The following is a 20,980-nucleotide window of genomic DNA, read 5'->3' on the forward strand; positions in this document are numbered from 1 at the left end:
TATTTTCTTCAGAGTCCTAGATTTCAATAGCATCAACTACAATTCTGCTTCTGTCTTAGGAAAATTACCAAAGTTTTTACTTACGGAAAGCTAATATTAAAAATTAATTGTTGCTAAGGGATTGTTCGACAATCTCAATCAAAATATGTTGGAAAGATAAGTTTTTTTAATATTTTAAGTACTGCTTCTGATTTAATAATTTAGAAAGCTTTATACATTTAATATTTAAACTATTAAGAAGATAATTATAATTTTTCTTAAGTATGACATGAAGAAAAAAATACATTGGTTTGAAATACTGTGGTATATTTTCATTGAAAAGTTTGAGAAAAATACGTTTCTAATTTATTGGAGTTACCAAATTGAGTGATACATGATTCTAATTGAATATTATCAAAGATAAGTTCTAGATTAGAGTTAGGTGTAGTGATTTTGGTTAGATAATGATTTAGGTAGACCGTTATAGAATATATACAGACTATATTTATTTGTATTAGAAAGAGGCAGATGATACCTAGTATATTATCAGAGTGTCTGTTTAGAATACATAAGTGATTCTGATTTTTTTTTCCGAAAAAGCCCTGTTTTTTTTTTTTTTTAACTTAGAGATTGACATTAGGTGGTGATAGTAGTAGGAAAACAATTTAGGTAGTAGGGTAACCCTCAAAAGCTCACTTTTAAAAATATATGGTAGGTAGGTAATGTTGGTAATGGACTGATTGATACTACTAGGCTTAGAAGCCAGGTGTGATAATACACCTGTAATTTCATTTCTGGGGAGGCTGAGGCAGGAGGATCAGAAGTGTGAGACCAGCCCCAGTTACATAGTTAACTCCAGAATGCTTGGGTTACATAACAAAACATTATCTCACAAACCAAAAGACAAAACACAAATCTAAAATACAAATTTCCCCCCTTCCCCTATACTTATGGTTTTATCAGTATATTCTAGGGACAGGCAATACAATAAGTAAGTAAAAACTATTGTAGTATTGAATTTTCAAAGTTATTGGACAATATTCAATCTCCAGGGTTTTTTGTTTGTTTGTTTGTTTGTTTTTTCTTGTTTTCCTTTTGGGTTTACTTGCTTGCTTTTGTTTGGTTCTTTTGAGACAGAATCTCACCATCTAGCTCTGAGATCTTACACAGATCTGTCTGCCTCTGCCTCCTGAGTGCTGGCATTAAAGACATGTGCCACCCTGCTCAGTGTTCTACTTTTTATTGTTGGCATTTTATCACAAGCTTTTTTGGCATCAAAAATTTAAAAATTGTATAACCTATAATAGCAATGTTTTACTTACTCTTTAGATTCCTGGTTATCAGTATGTATCACCTGATGGCAATTGTGTTGAACATGTTCAGACATCTGCCTTTATTCAGGTAAGTTTTATTTGTAACAAAAATACAATGGATGGTAGTCATCATTGCTTACCTGTAATCTCAGTAGAGGAATTGCCACAGTTCAAGACAAGCAGAGCTACATAGCAAGTATCAAATCCATCAGGGCTACAGAACAAAACCCATCTCAAAAAGCAAAAACAAAAATCAAACAAATAAAAACAAAAATAGAGGAAGCCTGGTGATATGTGCAGACCTGTGATCCCAGCACTTGTAGTTTTAGAAGTTTAGTACTCATTTCCTTATCTATTAAACTATGTGAAGAACATTGTTGGGTTTTTTTGTTTTGTTTTTTTTTACTTTGAGTATTATAAAACTAAAGGAAAATGTATAAATGGATTTGAAAATATAAACCATAAAAGTATGAGGTGGCCGGGCGGTGGTGGTGCATGCCTTTATTCCCAGCAGAGGTAGGTGGATCTCTGTGAGTTCGAAGCCAGCCTGGTCTACAGAGCAAGTTCCAGGACAGCCTCCAAAGCTACCGAGAAACCCTGTCTCAAAAAAACAAAACAGCAGCAAAAAAAGTATGAGGTGATCAGTAGCACTAGTGTGGTAATTTGTTCAGTCTTGTAACTTAAATCTTTCAACTATTGCTGAATTGTATAGAATACATTACAGTGTAATTAATTAGCTAAAATATTTCAGATGTACATTTTTGATACATGGTTAATGCAATGTTTTTTAGTTTGTTTGGTTTTTTGCTGTTGTTCATTTGTTTTTGTAACAGTATCATGAGACCAGACTGTCTTTGAACTTTATAAATACCCAAGAATGCCCTTGAGCTTGTAGTCTTCTTATCTGCACCTTCCTAGTGTTGAGATTACAGGTGTGGCTACCATGCATGATTTTAGTTGGTGCTGGAGATACAGCCCAGGCCTTCTTCACAGTAGACAAATTTCTAATTGAACTGTATCATTACCCCTGCTTCTTGTCTTGCCTTTTTGCTTTGTTGAGATAAGGTGTTATCATGTAGCCCACAATAGCTTTAAACTTAACCCTTTCTTCCTAGAGTGGGGGAATCACAGGTGTGCACTACCATGCCTGAAATAATGTCTTTATTTTTTTGTACATTTAAGCTTCCCAATGTTTTTTACAAAGTTGAAAATATTTACCATGTACCTTTTTAAATTCCAGAGATATTGTGACACATTGATTTAGTATCATTAAAACATTAGTAGCATTTATTTGGATTTAATACCATTAAGCTTCATTATAGGTTATATAGAAGAAAATAAAAAGGAAAACACTGTTTTAAAGCAATTGTGATGGTGCCTGTTTTTTCTTTTATTTAACTTATTTTAGCAACCCTTTGTTGATGAAGATCCTGATAAGGAAAAAAAAATAAAGGAACTTGAGTTGCTTCTTATGTCAGCTGAGAATGAAGTTAGAAGAAAGAGGCTTCCATATGTAAGAAATGAGCTTATATGTTTGTATTTAATTATTAGTCCTTCATATTAATTTTTTCTAGTTTATTTATTTTTTATTCATTTTACGTTCCAAACACAGTTCTCCATCCTTCCTCACTTCCCCCTCAGCCCATCCCCCATCCACTCCTCCCAAAGGGTAATGCCTTCCATGGGGAGTCAACAAAGTCTGGCATATTAAGTTTAGGCAGGACCAAGCCCCTCCCCTCTGCATCAACGGTGAGCAAGGCACCCCCGACACACATACGTAGGGAATGGGCTCCAAAAAGCCAACTTATGCACCAGGAATGGATCCTGGTCCCACTGTCAGGGGTCCCTCAGATAGACCAAGCTATACAACTGTCTCCCACTTGTAGAGGGCTTAGTTTGGTCATATGAACTCTTTTATACCTTTCCTTAGTTGTAGAGTCTTTTCAGTGTGACTTATTTTACTACAAACACCTTTTTTTCTCATTTTAATTAGCAATTTTAAGGTTGCTTATTATTACATCTTTTCCAGAATGTTTTACAATGTTCTGTTTTAGGATACTTAAAAAAATGTTTATAAATCATAAATGTTAAAGACTTAGAGTAAAATTTTTGTTATGTATTTTTTTGTGTATGTATCATACTAGGCTTTTAAACTTGACATTCCATGTAGTGATGGATTAAACTGGAAAAGTGTATAAAATGAGAAATGTAATAAGTAGAGAGATTTATAAGTTCTAAAATTACTTTTATTTTTTGGAAAAAAATTCTGTTTTAGTCTATTTAGGATATGAATTCAATAAATTGGAAAAAGTAATAATAACAAGCTGGGTGGTGGTGGAGCACACCTTTAATCTTAGCACTCAGGAGGCAGAGGCAGAGGCAAGTGGATCTCAGTGAGTTCGAGGGCAGATTGGTTTACAGAGTGAGTTCTAGGACATCCAAAGCTACATAGAGAAACCCTGTCTCAAAAAACAAAGCAAGAAATTAATAATAATAATAATAATAATAATAATAATAATAATAATAATAGCACCAGAAGGGAACATTTTGTATTCTCTAACTCTTTCAGAAGAGAGTTGATATGGATATCTTCAATTTGGTTAGTTAGAATAACTAAGAGTATTAAATTGATATAAATAATATAAATTCTGGTAGAATTAAACAGGCCATGCTAGATGGATTAGAGAAAAAAGATATTTATACTTAGATGAGAATTTTAGAGTATAAAGTGATATATGGAGTATTTTTATATTTCGAGGAGAGTTTTCTTAGACTGGTCCTGCAGCTCAGTGGTAGAGCATTTGTCTAATATGCATGAGATCTTGGGTTCAGTCTCAGCACTGGAAAAAGTTGCTTTTCCTTGACTTCAGACTGAATGATAGGGCAAACATGGTAAGTTACCAGGAAGTCAGCATTATTCTGATAGAATAAACTGATGTGCTCAACTAGTATCATGAAATAAATATTACTGTCTTCTTATATTATTTGAGAGGGTATTAAAATAACATGTTAATTATTGTAGGTGAGATTTTTACTGTAGGAAAGGCAGTTTTTGTTTTGAAACTAAACCATCAGTAAATAGAAGACTGGAAATATGCTTATTAATGTTAATTTTAGTTTTGCTAAAGATGTGGCAAACAGTTACATTTAGAGAGTCCTTGTTTTTAGATTATTATGTCTTGTTTAAGCCATTCTGGACATTTTTGGAGGGGGATGTAGCTCAGTGATAGGAGCCTTTTCCTATGTTTGAGGCCTCTAGCTTTGTTCCCAGTGCTTAAAACTAAAACTAAAACAAAAACTAAAACTAAAACAAAATAATTATAAAAAACTTCAAGTACCTTTAGATTTAAAAATTTTAATTTTTTCATTTTATGTGTTTACAGGTGTTTTGCATGTATGTATATCTGTGTACCACATATATGAGGCCTGAGGAGGCCAGAATAAGGTGTCAGATCCCCTAGAACTGGGGTTACAAATGGTTATGCCCTGTCAAGTGGGTGCTAGGAATCAAATTCAGATTCCTTGGAAGAGTAGCCAGTGTTCTTAACTGCTGAGCCATCACTCCAGTCCATTCATTCATTCATTTATTTTTTGAGACAGGGCTTCTCTGTGTAGTCCTGTGTCCTGGAACTTGCTCTGTAGACCAGGCTGGCCTCGAACTCACAGAGTTCCACCTCATCTGCCTCCCAAGTGCTGGGATTAAAGGCATGCACCATCACTGCCTGGCCCAATTTTTGGTTTAAAAAAAAAAAAAACAGTGTTAGAGGCATGTTGGAAGGGTGTGGGGACATAGAGAGGGGAACAGTGGATGGAAATGATCAAGATACATTGTATACATGTGTAACATGTACTCTTCTTGCCCGCTGCCTGGTTCCTATTGCTTCTTTCAGCCTCAAAATAACACACAAGACACTATATTAATTATGAAGCTGTTGGCCATTTGCTTGGCTTCTTATCGGCTAGCTCTGATTTGATTATTAACCCATAATTACTAACATATTTTATAAGAAGTTACCTTTTTGAGGATACACTCCTGAGTGCCCGTTGCTCCTGGGAGAACACATGGCTAGAGCTCTCCTCACTACAATTCCCAGAATCCTTCTAGACTCCTAGGCTCACCTATCTTGTTTCCCTATTGGCCAACAGTGCTTTATTCAAACCAATCAGACACATATTTACAGAATGACATCGCCCAACATACATGTATGATGTTATCAAAGAATAATCCCCGCCCACCCTCCCCCAGGCAGGGTATCTCTGTGTAGCTTTGGAAGTTGTCTTGGAATTCACTCTGTAGACCAGACTGGCCTCAAACTCACAGAGATCCGACTGCCTCTGACTCCAGAATGCTGGGATTAAATGTGTGCGCCACCAATACCTGGCTAAGAATAAATATTTTTTAACTAATAACAATACCTTAGTGTGGTGATATATTATTTATGATCTAATAAAGCCATTGAAGATCAGAAAAACAAAGCAGCCAGCCGCTAGCTTTTGCTTCTATCTCAGACTGAAATGGGTGATCCTGTCTCCAAGAATCCTCAGAGGCAAATGTTCTTCCTGTCTGGAAACTAAATCTCACACGAAATCCATGCATTCTTCCTTTTGTACCTCCATAGTGCTGGGTTTATAGGTGTGAGCTCTGTTAGTCTTTTTGACTGACTCACTCTTGTATAGCCCTGGGTGGCCTTGAACTCACAATGATCTGGAATTAAAGGTGTGTGCCACCACCATCTGGCTTTTATGGTTAACTAGCTTGGCTGCTGGTGTGTCACCACTGTCTGGCTCGATGACTGTGACTAGCTTTGCATTTTGATCCCCAAGCAAGCTTTATTAAGTCATAGACAATATATCACCACACCTTAGCTCAGGATGCAGCATACCTGTCTCATTTAATAAAAATATACTAGCTAAAGTAATTCACATTTTATATTAAAAGGGAGAAGATTACTGACTTCTTTTTAAAGCTTCATAAGATTTCATACACATTTGTTTTAACAGTTGTGTGATAATAGTGACTATTATTTTACTGAATTCCATTATGCGTTGCTTGGCTGAGTAAGTTGTAGATGTCAGAAGTGGGTGTGAGATCCTCTGGAAGTAGAGATATAAATGGTTTGAGCCCACATGTGACTGAACCAGAGTCCTCTGTATAGGCAGAGTTTCTCTGTTTCTCAGCAGCCACTCCCAAATAACCATTCAGAGACTTATTACTAATTTTAAATATTCAGTCAATGGCTTAGGTTTGTTTCCAGCCAGCTTTTACAACTAAACCTGTTTCAATTAATCTATGTGCTTCCCTGAAGCTGGTTTACCTCATCTATGAACTTCTCATATTGATTTTTCTGCGTTTGACTCAAGACTCCTTAGACTCCATTCTTCTTTCCAGCATTCTCTCAGCCACCAAAATCCTGCCTAGCTAATCAGCCAATCAACATTTTTATTAACAATGAGAGGAACACATTTTCACAGTATACAGAAGGTTTATTTCACAGCACCTCTAGAAGATAAGCAAGTACTCTTAACCACTGAGCCATCTCTCCAGCCCCAATTTTTAAATAGTAGAAACCACTTATTGATTCCTTTAAAATGAACAATATGTTCATTTTATTCTATCTATCTATCTATCTATCTATCTATCTATCTATCTATCTATCTATCTATCTATCTATCTATCTATCTGTTTTCTCAAGACTGGGTTCCTCTGTGTAACAGTCCTGGCTGTCCTGGAACTTACTCTGGCCTCAAACTCACAGAGATCCTCTTCCTTCTGCCTCCCATCAAGTGCTGGGATTAATGGCATGCAACACCATGTCTGGCATGGGCAGTACACTCTTAATTTAAAATTTAAAATTCCTCATGTGCACCACCCACATTTTGCAGATATAACTGCTGGCTCCCATACTTAGTTGCTGAGTATATAGAACATTTTCATATTTCAGAAAGTCCTATTGAATATTACTGTACACATTGCAAGTTATCTTTTCTTTGTGACTCTTCAAAATCTCCTTGTTTTATTATTATAACAGCAGGAAACTGGGCTTGCATGATAAGTAAATTGCCTGGGTTGTTTCTAAAGAGAGAAAGAAAACTAATATAGCCCCTGATATCAGAGTATTTAATCTGCAATGAGAACGGAGATAAGGAATAGAATATAGTGAGATGAAATAAACCACTTAGTTTTATAAGAATATAGAAAAAATATGTACTTTAGATTCACAGTCAGAATATGTACTTAGAAAAAGTCCTCTTTGAGGTCAATCTTGAACAGAAATATATATTTATTTTATGTGCATTGGTGTTTTGCCGGCAATCATGTTTGTGTGAGGGTGTTAGAACCCTTGGAAATGGAGTTACACATGGTTTTGGGCTGCCATGTGGTTGCTGAGAATTGAACAGCCAATGCTCTTAACTACTGAGCTATCTCTCCAGCCCCAAATCCAGTCTTGAAATACAAGATGATATATATATGATAATATATATATACTTTATATATATATTAACATGATAGATGAATTAGGGAAATATTGTAAATAGAACGATAAAAATATATCATCAGTCACATGGTATACTTCTTAAATATTTAAACTGTTTCTTAAATCAAAACTAGCACTTTGTGTGGACAGTGGGTTAGGGAATGTTCTAGATAAAGAGAAAATAGTATGTAAAAAGGCTCTTCAGAGTAAAAGAACATCATTCATTCTTCAGGGAGTTAAAAGCTTGGTATTCTCAGCTCCAAGTCACACAAGCTGTAATTTCAGCAGCGTCTGGAGGAGCATAGAGGAGAGAAGGCATGCCGTGTGCCACATAGCAATAGAGGAGAGTAGGCGTGTGTCTTCCACACAGCAGCAGGCAGCTGCCCATGTGTGTTGGCGGGATGCTTTGGAGAAAAGGAAGAAGCTCAGTGCTAGGGAAAGCATGTTTAGAACACAGATGGAAGGAAGAAAAGGAGAAGATACACTTTACTGGGTAATCTAGAAAAGCTGGATAACTTATGAAGTGGTACAACTGCAGCCTGGTAATCCACTGTTTTAGGGGTGAGGATGCCGTGAGGGAAAATTACAATATTTCATTAAACCATCTCCTTAATCATGGCAGGAGATGAGCCCACCTTCCTAGGAGTGGCCCTTCAGTCCTGCATCCACTGAGGCCAGATAGTATTTTGAGTAAAACTTTTCCCTTAACCATCTTTTAGTTCTTTTCTTGAAGTGGACAAAATAATACCATCTTGTCCAGACTCCATGTTGTGTCTGCTTAAATGCTTCTCAGCCCATGACCCACGCAACAGCCATGTCTGTTCTGCGAATACATACTTCTGATTTCCATAACCCTGACCATAGTCCACACGTATTACTCAAAATAATTAATGTTGGTGTGATCTAAACATGAAGTAAAGTCACTGAACCAGGTGTAAATCAAAGTCAATTGTCATATCTGAAATAACCATGTTTGACCAGAAACAAATGCCCCGAGGTTAGTCTGACCTTTACCTTAAATCCATGTAAGTTTGGGTTTTGTCTTTAAAAATACTGTACCCTTGAGCTTTGACATTAAGAGATTTTTCCCAGGCATTAGTTCACTCTAGGTTGCTGGGGAAAAAAATTAACTGACTCTTAAAAAAGAGAAGAAAAGAAAAGAAAAGAAAAAAGAAAAGGAAAGGAAAGAAAAGAAAGCTTGGTATTTTCATAGAAGGGGGGTTGTGAGTGGAATTGTGGATGAAGTTTGAAAAGAAAATGAGGCCAGGATTTAGGTCTTTGTTATATATAAGTGCTAGCTTTATTGACAGTGACTTTATAGTTAAAATTTATTTAGAAAAAGGAAATCTAGTTAAGGAATGAAATTTAGTGGAAACAAATTGTATACTAATATTGAAGAAAGGCTGTATTGGGTATTATATCTTTTTAGCTAAAATGATATGAAGTATGTTATTGAAATTTAAAAAAATAAATTCATGCCTTTAATGAGAATAATATTCAAATTTCTTTTGTACTTTTAGCAACCTGGAAGCTTTTCTAGCTGGTCTGGTAGTTTCCTCATGGATGATAGCATGTCTAACACATTGAATAACCTTGAGGAACACACTACTGAGTTTTATAGCATGGATGAAAATCAGACTGTTTCTGCTCAGCAGAACTCACCCACGAAGTTTCTAGCTGTAGAAGCAAATGCTGTACTGTCTTCTCTACAGACCATCCCAGAATTTGCAGAGACTCTAGAACTTATTGAATCTGTAAGTTTGAAATTATGAAATTAATAATGTAATCTCATGTTTAGAAGCTTAGTTTAATATTTAATAGACATTTACCAGCTTAAATGTTAAGCATTGCCTAGTTTTGGTCTCTTGTAGAGGTTTATGGCAAAAAATTAAATGTTAAAGTCCTCCAAGTATGTGTCTTAAAAAGATGATTTAGAATTAAAAACTTAATTCATTCTTTATTAGATGAATTACTTAAGTATACTAGAATGTTTTAAACTAGATAAACTAAAGAGGAAAATTTAAATCTATATGTTTAGACTTGATCATTTGATGTATAGAAACACACACGTAATTCATGTTATGTTTTTATCTTATGAGTCTGTCTTTGGTTTCTTAACATACATAAAATTTTTGAACAGGGTCTCACTGTGTATCCTTGACTGACCTTGAACTCCATATATAGACCAGGCTGGCCTTGAATTTACAGAGATCTTTCTGCCTCTGCCTCCTGAGTGCTGGGATTAAAGGCATGTGTCACAATGCCTGAATCTTAAATATAGTTTTTAAACTCGAGTTTTGAGGCTTTATAGTATTCCACCATATGACTGTAAGACAGTGTATTTACTGAATGTGCTTCTGTTACTGTGTGTTCAGAGGGCATGTAGATTTTCAGTGTTATCAATAAAAAGTATTTATAGAAGGCTTTATTGTCAATTCATGACAATTATATATTTGGTAAACTGAATTTCTAAATCAAAGTCTGTGTTCCATACATATTACCTAATGGTTATGCAGAGTTTTATAATATTTTCCTGTTTAATAGAATGATTTTATGTATAATTAGTTCTTTTTAATAATAGCCTAAAATAGCCTTTTTTTAAAGGAAAATTTTCTGACCAAAAATTTTAGCTACTAAATTAGATGAAACATTATCTTGGAATATTCCAAATTGATATTATAAAAATTGTAATGTTTTCTTCTAATATCCTGCTTAATTAGATGGAGATGTTTAGGCAAAGTTTATTTTTACTGGTAAAAATGAGTAAATAGCTTGTTAGAAATTATCCTGTGTTCAGATCATTTTTATCTAGGTTACAGTTTAATGAGTTAAGAATTCAATTTTTTGTAGGATCCTGTAGCATGGAGTGATGTTACCAGTTTTGATCTTTCTGATGCTGCTACTTCTCCTGTCAAGTCTACTCCAGTTAAACTAATGCGAATTCAACATAATGAAGGAGCCATGGAATGTCAATTTAATGTCAGTCTTGTACTTGAAGGGAAAAAGAACAGCTGTAATGGTGGAGACAGTGAAGCTATTCCTCTAACATCCCCAAATGTGGTCAAGTTTAGCACTCCACCAACCATCCTTAGAAAGAAGAAACGAATACGAGTGGGTCAGTCTCTAGGCAACGAACTTGGTGATAGTTCATTCAATGAAGGCAGTAATACAGCATTAAAACACACACCAGTGAAAACACTACCATTTTCTCCTTCACAGGTATTAATGTCTTTATTTATGTTTACAAATGTATACAGGATGAATTAAATTAGATCGTTAGTGTCTTTACTAGCAGTTGGTTGCTTTGTTAACACAAAGATAGATGTTTAAATGTATACATGAGACTGGTAAACTTAGTCTCACATGTAGTATCTGCGTTATACCACCATAGAATTTCAAGAGCTAAAAGGGAAGTTGTCTTTGTCACATAGTCCTATTTCTTTGTAAGTCTCTTCAAGAAACTGGCCCTAGAAATAAAATGACTTATTCCAAGGAAATGAGGTTTTCCACTTCCAGAGCCTTATACATTATCGATTTTTACTGAAGTAAAGTCTATGCTAGGAAGCAAAGTGGAAGGTGCTTATATCTCATGCCATTTGGATTTTATCCTTTGAAAGAGTTTGATTGCTAATCCTAGGTGAGATGATTCAAGTATTAGGAGACAGGAGTGATAGAGCCGGAGTCGATTGCAGTTATAGGTGGCACTTTTGAAGCAATTTCCACTTCTTCATATTACCACTTCTTGTCTGAAAGCGACAAAAGTAGATTAGGTTTTCATAATAGTATGCAAGTTAAGTCTCCGTAGTGCACTGTGTAATTTAGAGAGTGGACTCTTGTTTTGTCTGCTTAAAGTATCTGTGCTTCTAGGCAGGCAGATTTGCTATAGACTTAACTTTCAATAGGCAAGCACTGTTCCTTCCCAGGGCTTGTTCTTCCTGAGAGTTGGAACTACAGGTGCACACACCTTGCCCACTCTATTGTTCTTGTCTGGGTTCAAGATACCCTCAACTAAAAGTACACTTAACATTATTTATGAATAACAGCTCACAGTTAACTTTCTCAGTTATACTCTTGTACAAAACTGAGAGATTTATTGCAACAACTGTGTATGGTTTCTGTAGATCTATATTTGATGGCATACTGTTTTGTTTTAATTTTTTGTACTATTATAAAACTTGACCATTTGTAAGACAACTGTTTCTTAAATGTTTTTTCATGTGCCAAACTCTTTGAAATGGTTTAAGTTCTGGGAGGCAGCAGTGAACAAAACAAATGTCTTGCCTTTATGGAGCTTAATTTCCATGAAGTAGAAAGTATATGTAATATTGAAAATCTTTTCCGAAAGCAATAGAGAAGTATTAACCAGTTTGATATTTGTATAGGAGTTTTGATGTTGAAAAATATCGTCTGTGAAATCTCTTCCCCTTTTAGTTTTTTAACACATGTCCTGGAAATGAACAACTTAATATAGAAAATCCTTCGTTTACATCAACCCCAATTTGTGGGCAAAAAGTTCTGATTACAACTCCTCTTCAGAAGGAAACAACTCCCAAAGACCAAAAAGAAAATGTAGGGTGAGTGTGCATTAAATAATTATGTTAGGGAGAGCAGGAAGCATAATGTCAAAGGTATGTTAGCATTTTGTTCAAGTGAATGGCATATCACATAATCTCTATGTCTGTTGAATTTAGAAGTTTGTTGTTATTGTTTTTAAAGTCACAACTTCTTGTTTTGTTCCTGTAGAATACTAAAAACTAGCAAAATGTAGCATAAAGTTTTTATTTCAAGCAAAATATTCTTAGTACTTTTTCTAAGTCATTTTTTCTTTTAAAAATTATTAGAGTATAAATTACTTTAGGCAACCATGTTTCAAATATCTCTGTAATGCTTTTAAAAATGTGTATATAAAATGTAGTTTATGATTTTGCATGGCTTTGCCTTCCTTAACATATGTGAACTCATATAATGATAATAATACAAATATCTGAATGATTGACTAGGTTTAGAACACCTACTATTAGAAGATCTATATTGGGTACCACACCAAGAACTCCTACTCCATTTAAGAATGCACTTGCTGCTCAGGAAAAGAAATATGGACCTCTTAAAATTGTGGTATGTGTGTTCTTTATTCTCAAGTGCTTTCCTAGTTTTAATTAAAGAAAAAGTGTTTTTTGCCATCTTGAATTTTTAGCATTAAAAAGTGTTCGTTGAAACTGAAACAAAATTGTATCTCTTAATTTATGAGTATAAATTTGTGTTAGTCTTCCTTGGCCTGTAAATAACCCTTTGTTTGACTCATTTTAAGTTTGTATGTTCTCATGTTAACTAGAAGAAAACAGTTGTTAATGGCATGCTTTTTTTCTTAATGTTAAAACATTTATTTAGTGATTTGACTGCAGTAGAATTAGTATTTTGATATATCTAATCACTTAATGTTGTTTAGGAAACTAAAGGGTCTGGGAACGTATTTGAATTCAGTTTTCTCTTCTATGTACAAGTTAGCAAGCATACCCCAGTTCTTTATTGTGAACTAAAAGAAAATACAAATTAAGGGGGCTTGTCTCTAGTTTCAATATAGCGAGTACTTAGTTGTTACTGTTATTATTCTTGTAGCTGTGGCAGCAATAGTTCATGAATTAATACGTCTGTGGAGTACTTTAGTTATTTATTTGTATTCTCATAAATATTGTTATCTTTAAAATACCTCAGAAAAGTCCAGAACATTCTAGACATATGCAGATATTTTAAAAGTTTATTAGAAATAAAAGTGTGACTTACATTTGATTTCTTCAGTGATGATTTAAGTTTTGTTCTATTTTTAGTAATTTTAGGGGGTGGTTCATTAAAATTAATTAATATTTTAAGCAATTATTTTTGCTATAAACCGATTAGTTAATTTATGTATCTATAGCATGTAGGAGATAATTTTGTTAATATAGGAAAAGTATAAAAGACAGTTTTAAAAAAAGCTCAACTATTTATTGATATTGTGGGTGTGCACAGACAATGATGCTTTTGAAAAGGCTTTGGGGGATTAATTTTCTCCTTCTACCATGAACTCCAGGCATGGAACTTGGGTTGTCAGGCTTGTTATCTTGAGAGGCTAAAAGACAGATTTTTATATACAGAGAGATAAAAAAGGAATTTCTGGCAATTGCCTTTTAAAAACCTTTAAAAAAATAATTTAGTCCCAGCCACTTGCCTTCTTGGAAGAAGACATTCGAGAAGTTTTAAAAGAAGAAACTGGAACAGACATATTCCTCAAAGAGGAAGATGAACCTGCTTACAAAAGCTGCAAGCAAGAGGTAATCTTGAGTATTTTTTATGTATTTATTTCCATAGTTAGTTAGAGGAGGGTCTTTATGTAACTCTAGCTGCCCTCAAACTTGCAAATCTCCTTCCTGCCTGTGCTTTCTGAGAGCTGTGATTGTGTGTTTTTCCATGTTAGCTTTTTTACTGTTAATGGAAGTCTTTTTATCATGCTCAAGAGACTTGGATATAAAGTTACCTTGTAAATTATTTTTCTTAGCATTCTGCATCTGTGAAGAAAGTCAGAAAATCACTAGCCTTAGATAGCTGGGACAAAGAAGAACCAGGCACTCAGCTACTAACAGAAGACATTTCAGACATGCAGGTTTGTAAAGAATTCATACATGTTTTTAAATGGTGTCTTAAGTCATGGTGGTTCTCATACCATAGTCATTGCTTGGTCAGATCATTTAAAGGAGAGTCACAGAAAACTTAGGATTATTTTGCCTCATTCAGAGAGAATCTATTATCTATGAAGAATATATTATTTTTTAAACTTATTTTATTTTGAGAAAAGTTAGTCTTCTGTATGATGTCAAAAAGTGGTGGTTTACAAAGCTTTAAATTTTAATTACCAAAATAGTACTAGAGATTTATATTAGTTTATTAACAAAATATCACTATAGCACTAGAAATTTATTCTGTGAAATTACCAAGATATTACTATAGCACTAGATATTTCATCATAGCCAAATGCTTCCTAAGAGGAAAATTAACAGGACTTCCATTACCACTTACTCAATAGTCTCTTGTCTCTACTTTTGAATTAGTTATTTTCCTGTTTCTTTTTTCTCTTAGTCAGAAAATATACTTACAACATCTTTATTAATGATACCATTATTGGAAATACATGACAATAGGTGCAACTTGACTCCTGAAAAACAAGATATAAATTCAGCCAACAAAACATATACACTTACTAAAAAGAAACCAAACCCTAACACTTCTAAAGTTGTCAAATTGGAAAAGAACCTTCAGGTATGGATTTATAAGTTTCTTTAGTGATTTTTATTGTTGTTTAGTCAATGATCACTTTAAACTTACTGATCACAAGCTATACCTTTTCTTTTAGAGTTTAAAATTGACAAATGCAATAAAAACATCATTATTTTGTCACTGAAAGCAGGTTTGGGTTTGAGATACACTCATCAGTGCACATACCAGCTATACAATTGGAATTGTAGCCAGAGATTTTTAGGGTTTTGTTGTTGTTGCTGTTGTTTTGAGACAGGATCTCATCTCATTATATAGCTGACCTTGAAATCATAGTCCTGCAGTTTCATATTCCTAAGTCCAGGATACACTTGTGCCATCATGCCTGGCCCTTTCATGATTCCTTTGTGTGTGTGTGTGTGTGTGTGTGTGTGTGTGTGTGTGTGTGTGTGTGTGTAATGATATTTAAATCCACTTCTGGAACTTCTTTACCTGTAAAAAGTCACATTTGTTGTTCTGAAATGGTAAGTAGTTGGAAGCATTTTCAGCATGATCCCAATAGACCAGAAGCTATAAAACAACAACAAAAAAATTCTGCCATTTCTCTGTGACCAGTAAGTAGATGTAAATGAAGGCTGGTGAAATTCTTATTTTGAGTTTGCCCAAAGAATATGAATTGTTGGAGAGTAAGATTTTTTTCTTTATGCTGCGCTGACTGCAGAGTAGTTTCCCTGACATTCAAGCATTCCTTGAGAATATCTTTGGCAATCAGATATATCTCCCTGTCTGTCTTGAGCCATGGCTTTCAAAGAGTAACATAATTCATTCCCTTATTGATTTAAAGTGCTTTGAATTCCCGGTGTTTAACATAGAGCTTCTTATTAAAGTTCATTATGTAGTAATTCTTACATATAATGTAGATATCGTTATTCTTTGATAACAAAGAGGGTAGATTCTTAGCTCACTTTTTGACATTACATCTTCCCTCTAAGTCTTTTATTTTTTTCTTGGTACTGGGGACCAAACCCGAGTCTCCTACATGCTAGATAAATACTCTACCAATGAACTACATCTTTAGCTCCTCTCTTTGTAACTTTTGCAAAATGTGGGGACAAAAGAGATTAGTTATTTCTTTTCCTTTTATGATTCATTTGATTTGTGGGGAGATGTTGGGAACAAAACTATTATACCATCACCATAGGCCAGTGAGCAATATATGTAATTATAATAATTATACAAAATTGATCATAAATATTTTAGTATGTATTTAAAAGTATAGCATCTCATTTGAAAAGATATTGTTATCAAAACAAATTACATACAAAATTCCTAGTCAAAATAATTGACTTTTAAAAGTCTAGTTATGTAGACTGGCAATATAACTCAGTGGATAAAGGTGCTTCCTGCTGATGGCTATGACCTAGGTTTAGTTCTGCAGTCCACACCGTAGAGTGAGAGGACTGACTCCTGACATTTGTCCTTTGACTTCACATATGTTGTCATGCCCACGTGTGCGCACTCGAGCAAACACACACACACTCACTCACACGTATGCGTGCTCATGTTCTAATTATGAAGTGGTTTAGGTATTTTACTAATTTTTACATCACTTGATATTTCCTTCATAGTCAAACTGTGAATGGGAAACAGTGGTATATGGGAAGACAGAAGACCAACTTATCATGACTGAACAAGCAAGAAGATACCTGAGCACTTACACAGCTGCCAGCAGCACTTCAAGAGCTCTAATACTCTAATTGCTACTAACGCTGATAAAATGACCTACCCCCTTACTGTGTTCTCTGCCAAATTAGGTTGCAGTGAAATTTGTCTCAGTTAATTCTTTTAAAGGATTTAATACATCCCTAAAATGGTTTGCATTTTTTTCTATATTGGACAGGCAAAACAACCTAATAAGCCACTTAAAGTAAGGGGTAGGCAAATTCATTATTTGCTTTTTTAAAGAAATAAGAGTTTTAAAATTTGTTTTTAAAGAACAAAATGGGAAAATAAGGATGTTCATGTGTATTCCAAAGCAAATTTTCACACAATTTCTTTACAGGATATAGTTGCTACTTTCTCCAGGCTGTAGTCTATTATAAACAAGTTAGTCTCTGTTTAGGAAGCATGGGGGCTTATGAGTACTTTTTCCTGATTTACTTAGATGACCGTTTATAAAGAAACTCATGAGAAGGAATCTCGAGGAAGCTAGAAAGTTGCACTACTAATTTTTGGTATTTTTCAGAAACAATGAAATTAACTACAGTGTTAAGCATATTTATTTGAGCATAGTAATAAAAAAGCATTGAAAGTGGGCTTTTTTTACTAGCAAAGAGTCAGTATTTCTTTATAAGTCTCAGAAGAGCTGAGAATTCTGTTGAATGTATTGTACAGTAGGAGCAGGAAAACTGTAAATTAGAAAGATGTCTGTTTTTATAATTTATTTTCATTTTAAAGCTTAAATGTATATATATATACACATATATATATATATTGTCTAGAAGCCAGTGTTGTTCCTTGTCATTACAGCTAACATAGTAAAGAATAACTTTGACTTTCAAGTATGAAATAGTTAAGTTATAGCTGCAAAGAATACAATATACTGTATGTCACATCTACCTAAATATTGCACTATATCCTTTAAATCATGTTGGTTATAAAATAGTTCTAAAATGTACTAAATAATAATTTAATATTTTCTTTTTAAATTATATTGGAGGTCATAAATTAATCTGGTGATTTGTGTATGTGTTTGAAATTTTCATTTTGTTTAAAAAACAATATGGTACCCTGCTCCCTAAAACAGTCTGCACTTAGAAAGTTTATTGTATTTACTCAATGTTTCAGAATTAGAAAATATTATCTTTTATTTATACAAATACTTTGTCCTTTTATAAATGTTTTGTGTTTCCAGGTTACAACAGTTGCTTCAGTTGCCTGTTTAGGTATTTGCACTTATTTTATTTCTTTTTGAAAGAATGTCTTTGCTTATGAGGTAGAGATTTTATCTAATTTTTGAGACATATAATGGTGTTCTGTCAATCTAAACACTGACAGGCAAATAGAATTGTACACTGTAGTTTGAATTATTTATAATTGACACACTCTCTCCCTCTCCACTCCTGAAGTATGCTGCTATAGAAAGTAGCAGAATCGGCTTGCTGCTATGAGAGATGGAAAGAGCGACCACCACTTGCACTGTGTGAAAAGATAAGCAAATGATGGCAAGTTCTCAAGTTAACTTAATGGATTCAACTATTACCAAGCAGATTCTTACAAAGACCAAAACACTACTATGCCTCAAGACCAAACCAAACAAAACAGCTTAAGATTTTAAAAAATCTATTTATCTGTTAATAGAAATGGGACTACTGAATATTTTAATATGTCTAGTTCTTCTACAGTAGACCTAAAAAGGTTTTAAGCTTTAAATCCAATTGCTAGTTTTTGCATACTATATGTTAGTGAGAAGTAAAGAATATGTGTGGTGGTACTAAGATTATGCCTTCTTGATAACTAATAGGTAAAGAAATTTGAATCTTCTTAGCATGTTAAATATGTTGATTTTTTCTAATTAATGAACTTCTCACAGAAATGTTGCTTTGTAAAACCAATGATTGTGAAGAATCATACTATATCATTTCAGTTACTTTGGGGTGATAATAACACATAATTCCTTTTTTAAAAATGTAGTCTTTAGCTGCATTGGATACAATAGTCTCCTGTTGCCAAAGTAAAATATCTCAGATAGGCTACATATTTTAAAACATAATTTTTCTTGAGCATTAAGTTAACACAAATGTTAATATATTGTATATAAGCCTGGGCTTATGGAATGTAGTACATATTTGGGATGGTGTTGGTTGAATCCTCAAGTTAACTGCTTTGTTGCTTTTTTTTTTTTGCAAGATTTGTAATCATAAACATGTCAGGCATCTTAAGTCACCTTTTTTACTGTTCATTTGGATTCTCCAGTTTTCTGAAGATTCCAGGCATACAGGTAGCAGCCATACATGCATGGAAACTGACTACACACATACCATACTGCATTTTATTGTAAGGTTTTCATATTAATACAGCAATTACACTGACTAAATTGAGTTTTTTTAATATATGAGAAAACTTTGCATTGTAAGAGAATCTTGCAGACAATGTTGAAATCTATTAACATCCAAATAAAGCATCTGTGTACAAGCTGATGTGGTGTTGCTCATTCACTTTGGTTCTGTGTAATGGATTTGATTGAGCCCTTAAGACCTGAGTCCAGCATTGAGTTCTTACTCTATGTACTCTTAGAACTCCCTTTGCAGGTAATTTCTTCCATTAACAAATGTGGTTTCTCCACCAGACTTCAAAATATTTCAACTTCCATTTAAATATTTCCATGTAACTTTTATTGATATTGGTAATAGAACGTTTAACGCAGATTTCTTTTTCCCCACCTAGACCTGCCTTTTATCATGCTCCTAAATGCAATTGCTTTTCCTTTGTTCATCCACTGAATGATTTCTTAGCTCCTTTCAACCCCCATATTGAGGCCTGTCTTTTCTTTTTAAAGATTTTTATTAATTTATTACATAGTGTTCTGTCTGCATGTATGCCTGCAGGCCAGAAGAGGACACCAGATCTCATTACAGATGGTTGTGAGCCACCATGTGGTTGCTGGGAATTGAACTCTGGTCCTCTGGAAGAGCAGCTAGTGCTCTTAACCTCTGAGCCATCTCTCCAGCCCTTTAGGTCTGTCTTAAAGGCTCCCTGTATAAGGCCACATTGCACTGAGCTCATTCTGTAGAAATAGCAAGAAACTGCCCTGGCATTAGAGTGTTCCCTGGGAAAGGCCAAGCAGCCACCAGTCAGGTATTGGCAATATTACGTCATCTTAGTGAGTTCATCACCATTACTTAGTTTTCTAGGCTTAGCTGTCTGTTGGCATTAACTCACTGAAAATGAGTTTGCCTCTCAGTAAAAGGCTTATGTAATTTTTAAAAACTTGGTATATGAAACCAGAATTCTATTTGTTTGTATGTAAGGTCAAGCTGCAGAGGACTAGGTACATTCTCACCTTAGATGTATATAGAAAGAAATCACATGCAGATGTGATCAAATCTCTGAGGTTGCCTGAAATAATAATGGTGATTCTTATTTATTTTCTACTTGGGACCAGTTTCCACACTTCATTTCCAATCCTATTGGTGACTTAGCTTTCCCAAGAACATCTATATGCTTTTTTCCATGTCTGTTTGCAATTTTACTTTCTTTTCCTGCTGTCTCTTTAGAATGCTAAAATGTCAGCCATATAGCACAGGTCTGTGAAACATTTCCTGATTGCTTCATAAAATGTTAACACTATCCTTCATGCTTCTAAAGAGTAAGAGTTGCTGTTTATTATTAGTTCATTTCTAAGTCTTATCAATGAGGCTAGAAAATCTTGGTAAATGTTGGAAGACTTTTAATAGGTTTTGCCAGGAAATATTACCTATACTTACATAACAAGTTTATAGATAGCTTTGATTTCTTAGTCATTTATGTAAGTTTTGCCTTACAACTAAAAAACTTTCTGAGAATCTTTTAGCTCACTTTTTATAACCATGTAATTTACTGCTTGATTAATCAGTTATGGAGTGATAAGCCAGCCAGGTAATCAGATCTTTAATTTCTAATCTAAAACATATGATAGTATTTGGACAGATACTTATTCTCTGAGAAATGAAAATGTATTAGGTAGTGGAGGTTAAGTTGAGTCAAGAGAGATACTTTGGAATATTAACTTTCCACTGTTTGTTCTTTGAAATGAGTACAGATATGCTCAACAAGAATATGTGAGATAGAAAGGCAAGACAAAGTACACTTGGAAAAGAAATTATGTGGCCAGTATGACAGAAGACTTTAAAAACTTGGTATCTTGGTGCAAGTACTTTTAAAGCTATTGGGTTTGAGGGAAACTTAGTTTCATGGTGTATATATTGC

The 20,980-nt window shown here is 34.2% G+C and overlaps 1 protein-coding gene across 3 annotated transcripts in view; it reads left to right on the forward strand.

The window, feature by feature from the left end:
• Positions 1-19,207, forward strand: part of Mybl1 (MYB proto-oncogene like 1) — a 39,085-nt gene extending 19,878 nt beyond the window's left edge. Inside the window, exons 7-16 of one of the 3 annotated variants that reach the window (XM_005066746.4) lie at positions 1,309-1,380; positions 2,701-2,805; positions 9,289-9,522; positions 10,619-10,987; positions 12,200-12,342; positions 12,769-12,883; positions 13,960-14,076; positions 14,301-14,405; positions 14,879-15,058; positions 16,642-19,207. In XM_005066746.4, coding sequence (XP_005066803.1) covers positions 1,309-1,380; positions 2,701-2,805; positions 9,289-9,522; positions 10,619-10,987; positions 12,200-12,342; positions 12,769-12,883; positions 13,960-14,076; positions 14,301-14,405; positions 14,879-15,058; positions 16,642-16,770 — 1,569 coding nt within the window. In that variant the 3' untranslated portion in view covers positions 16,771-19,207. The remainder of the gene's footprint in view (positions 1-1,308; positions 1,381-2,700; positions 2,806-9,288; positions 9,523-10,618; positions 10,988-12,199; positions 12,343-12,768; positions 12,884-13,959; positions 14,077-14,300; positions 14,406-14,878; positions 15,059-16,641) is intronic. The other 2 variants (XM_005066747.4, XM_021225231.2) reach the window with 2 other exon arrangements.
• The last annotated feature ends 1,773 nt before the right edge of the window (positions 19,208-20,980 follow it).

Source organism: Mesocricetus auratus, unplaced genomic scaffold, assembly GCF_017639785.1.
Source record: "Mesocricetus auratus isolate SY011 unplaced genomic scaffold, BCM_Maur_2.0 Super-Scaffold_6730, whole genome shotgun sequence".
In the NCBI taxonomy this organism is placed as follows: Eukaryota; Metazoa; Chordata; class Mammalia; order Rodentia; family Cricetidae; genus Mesocricetus; species Mesocricetus auratus.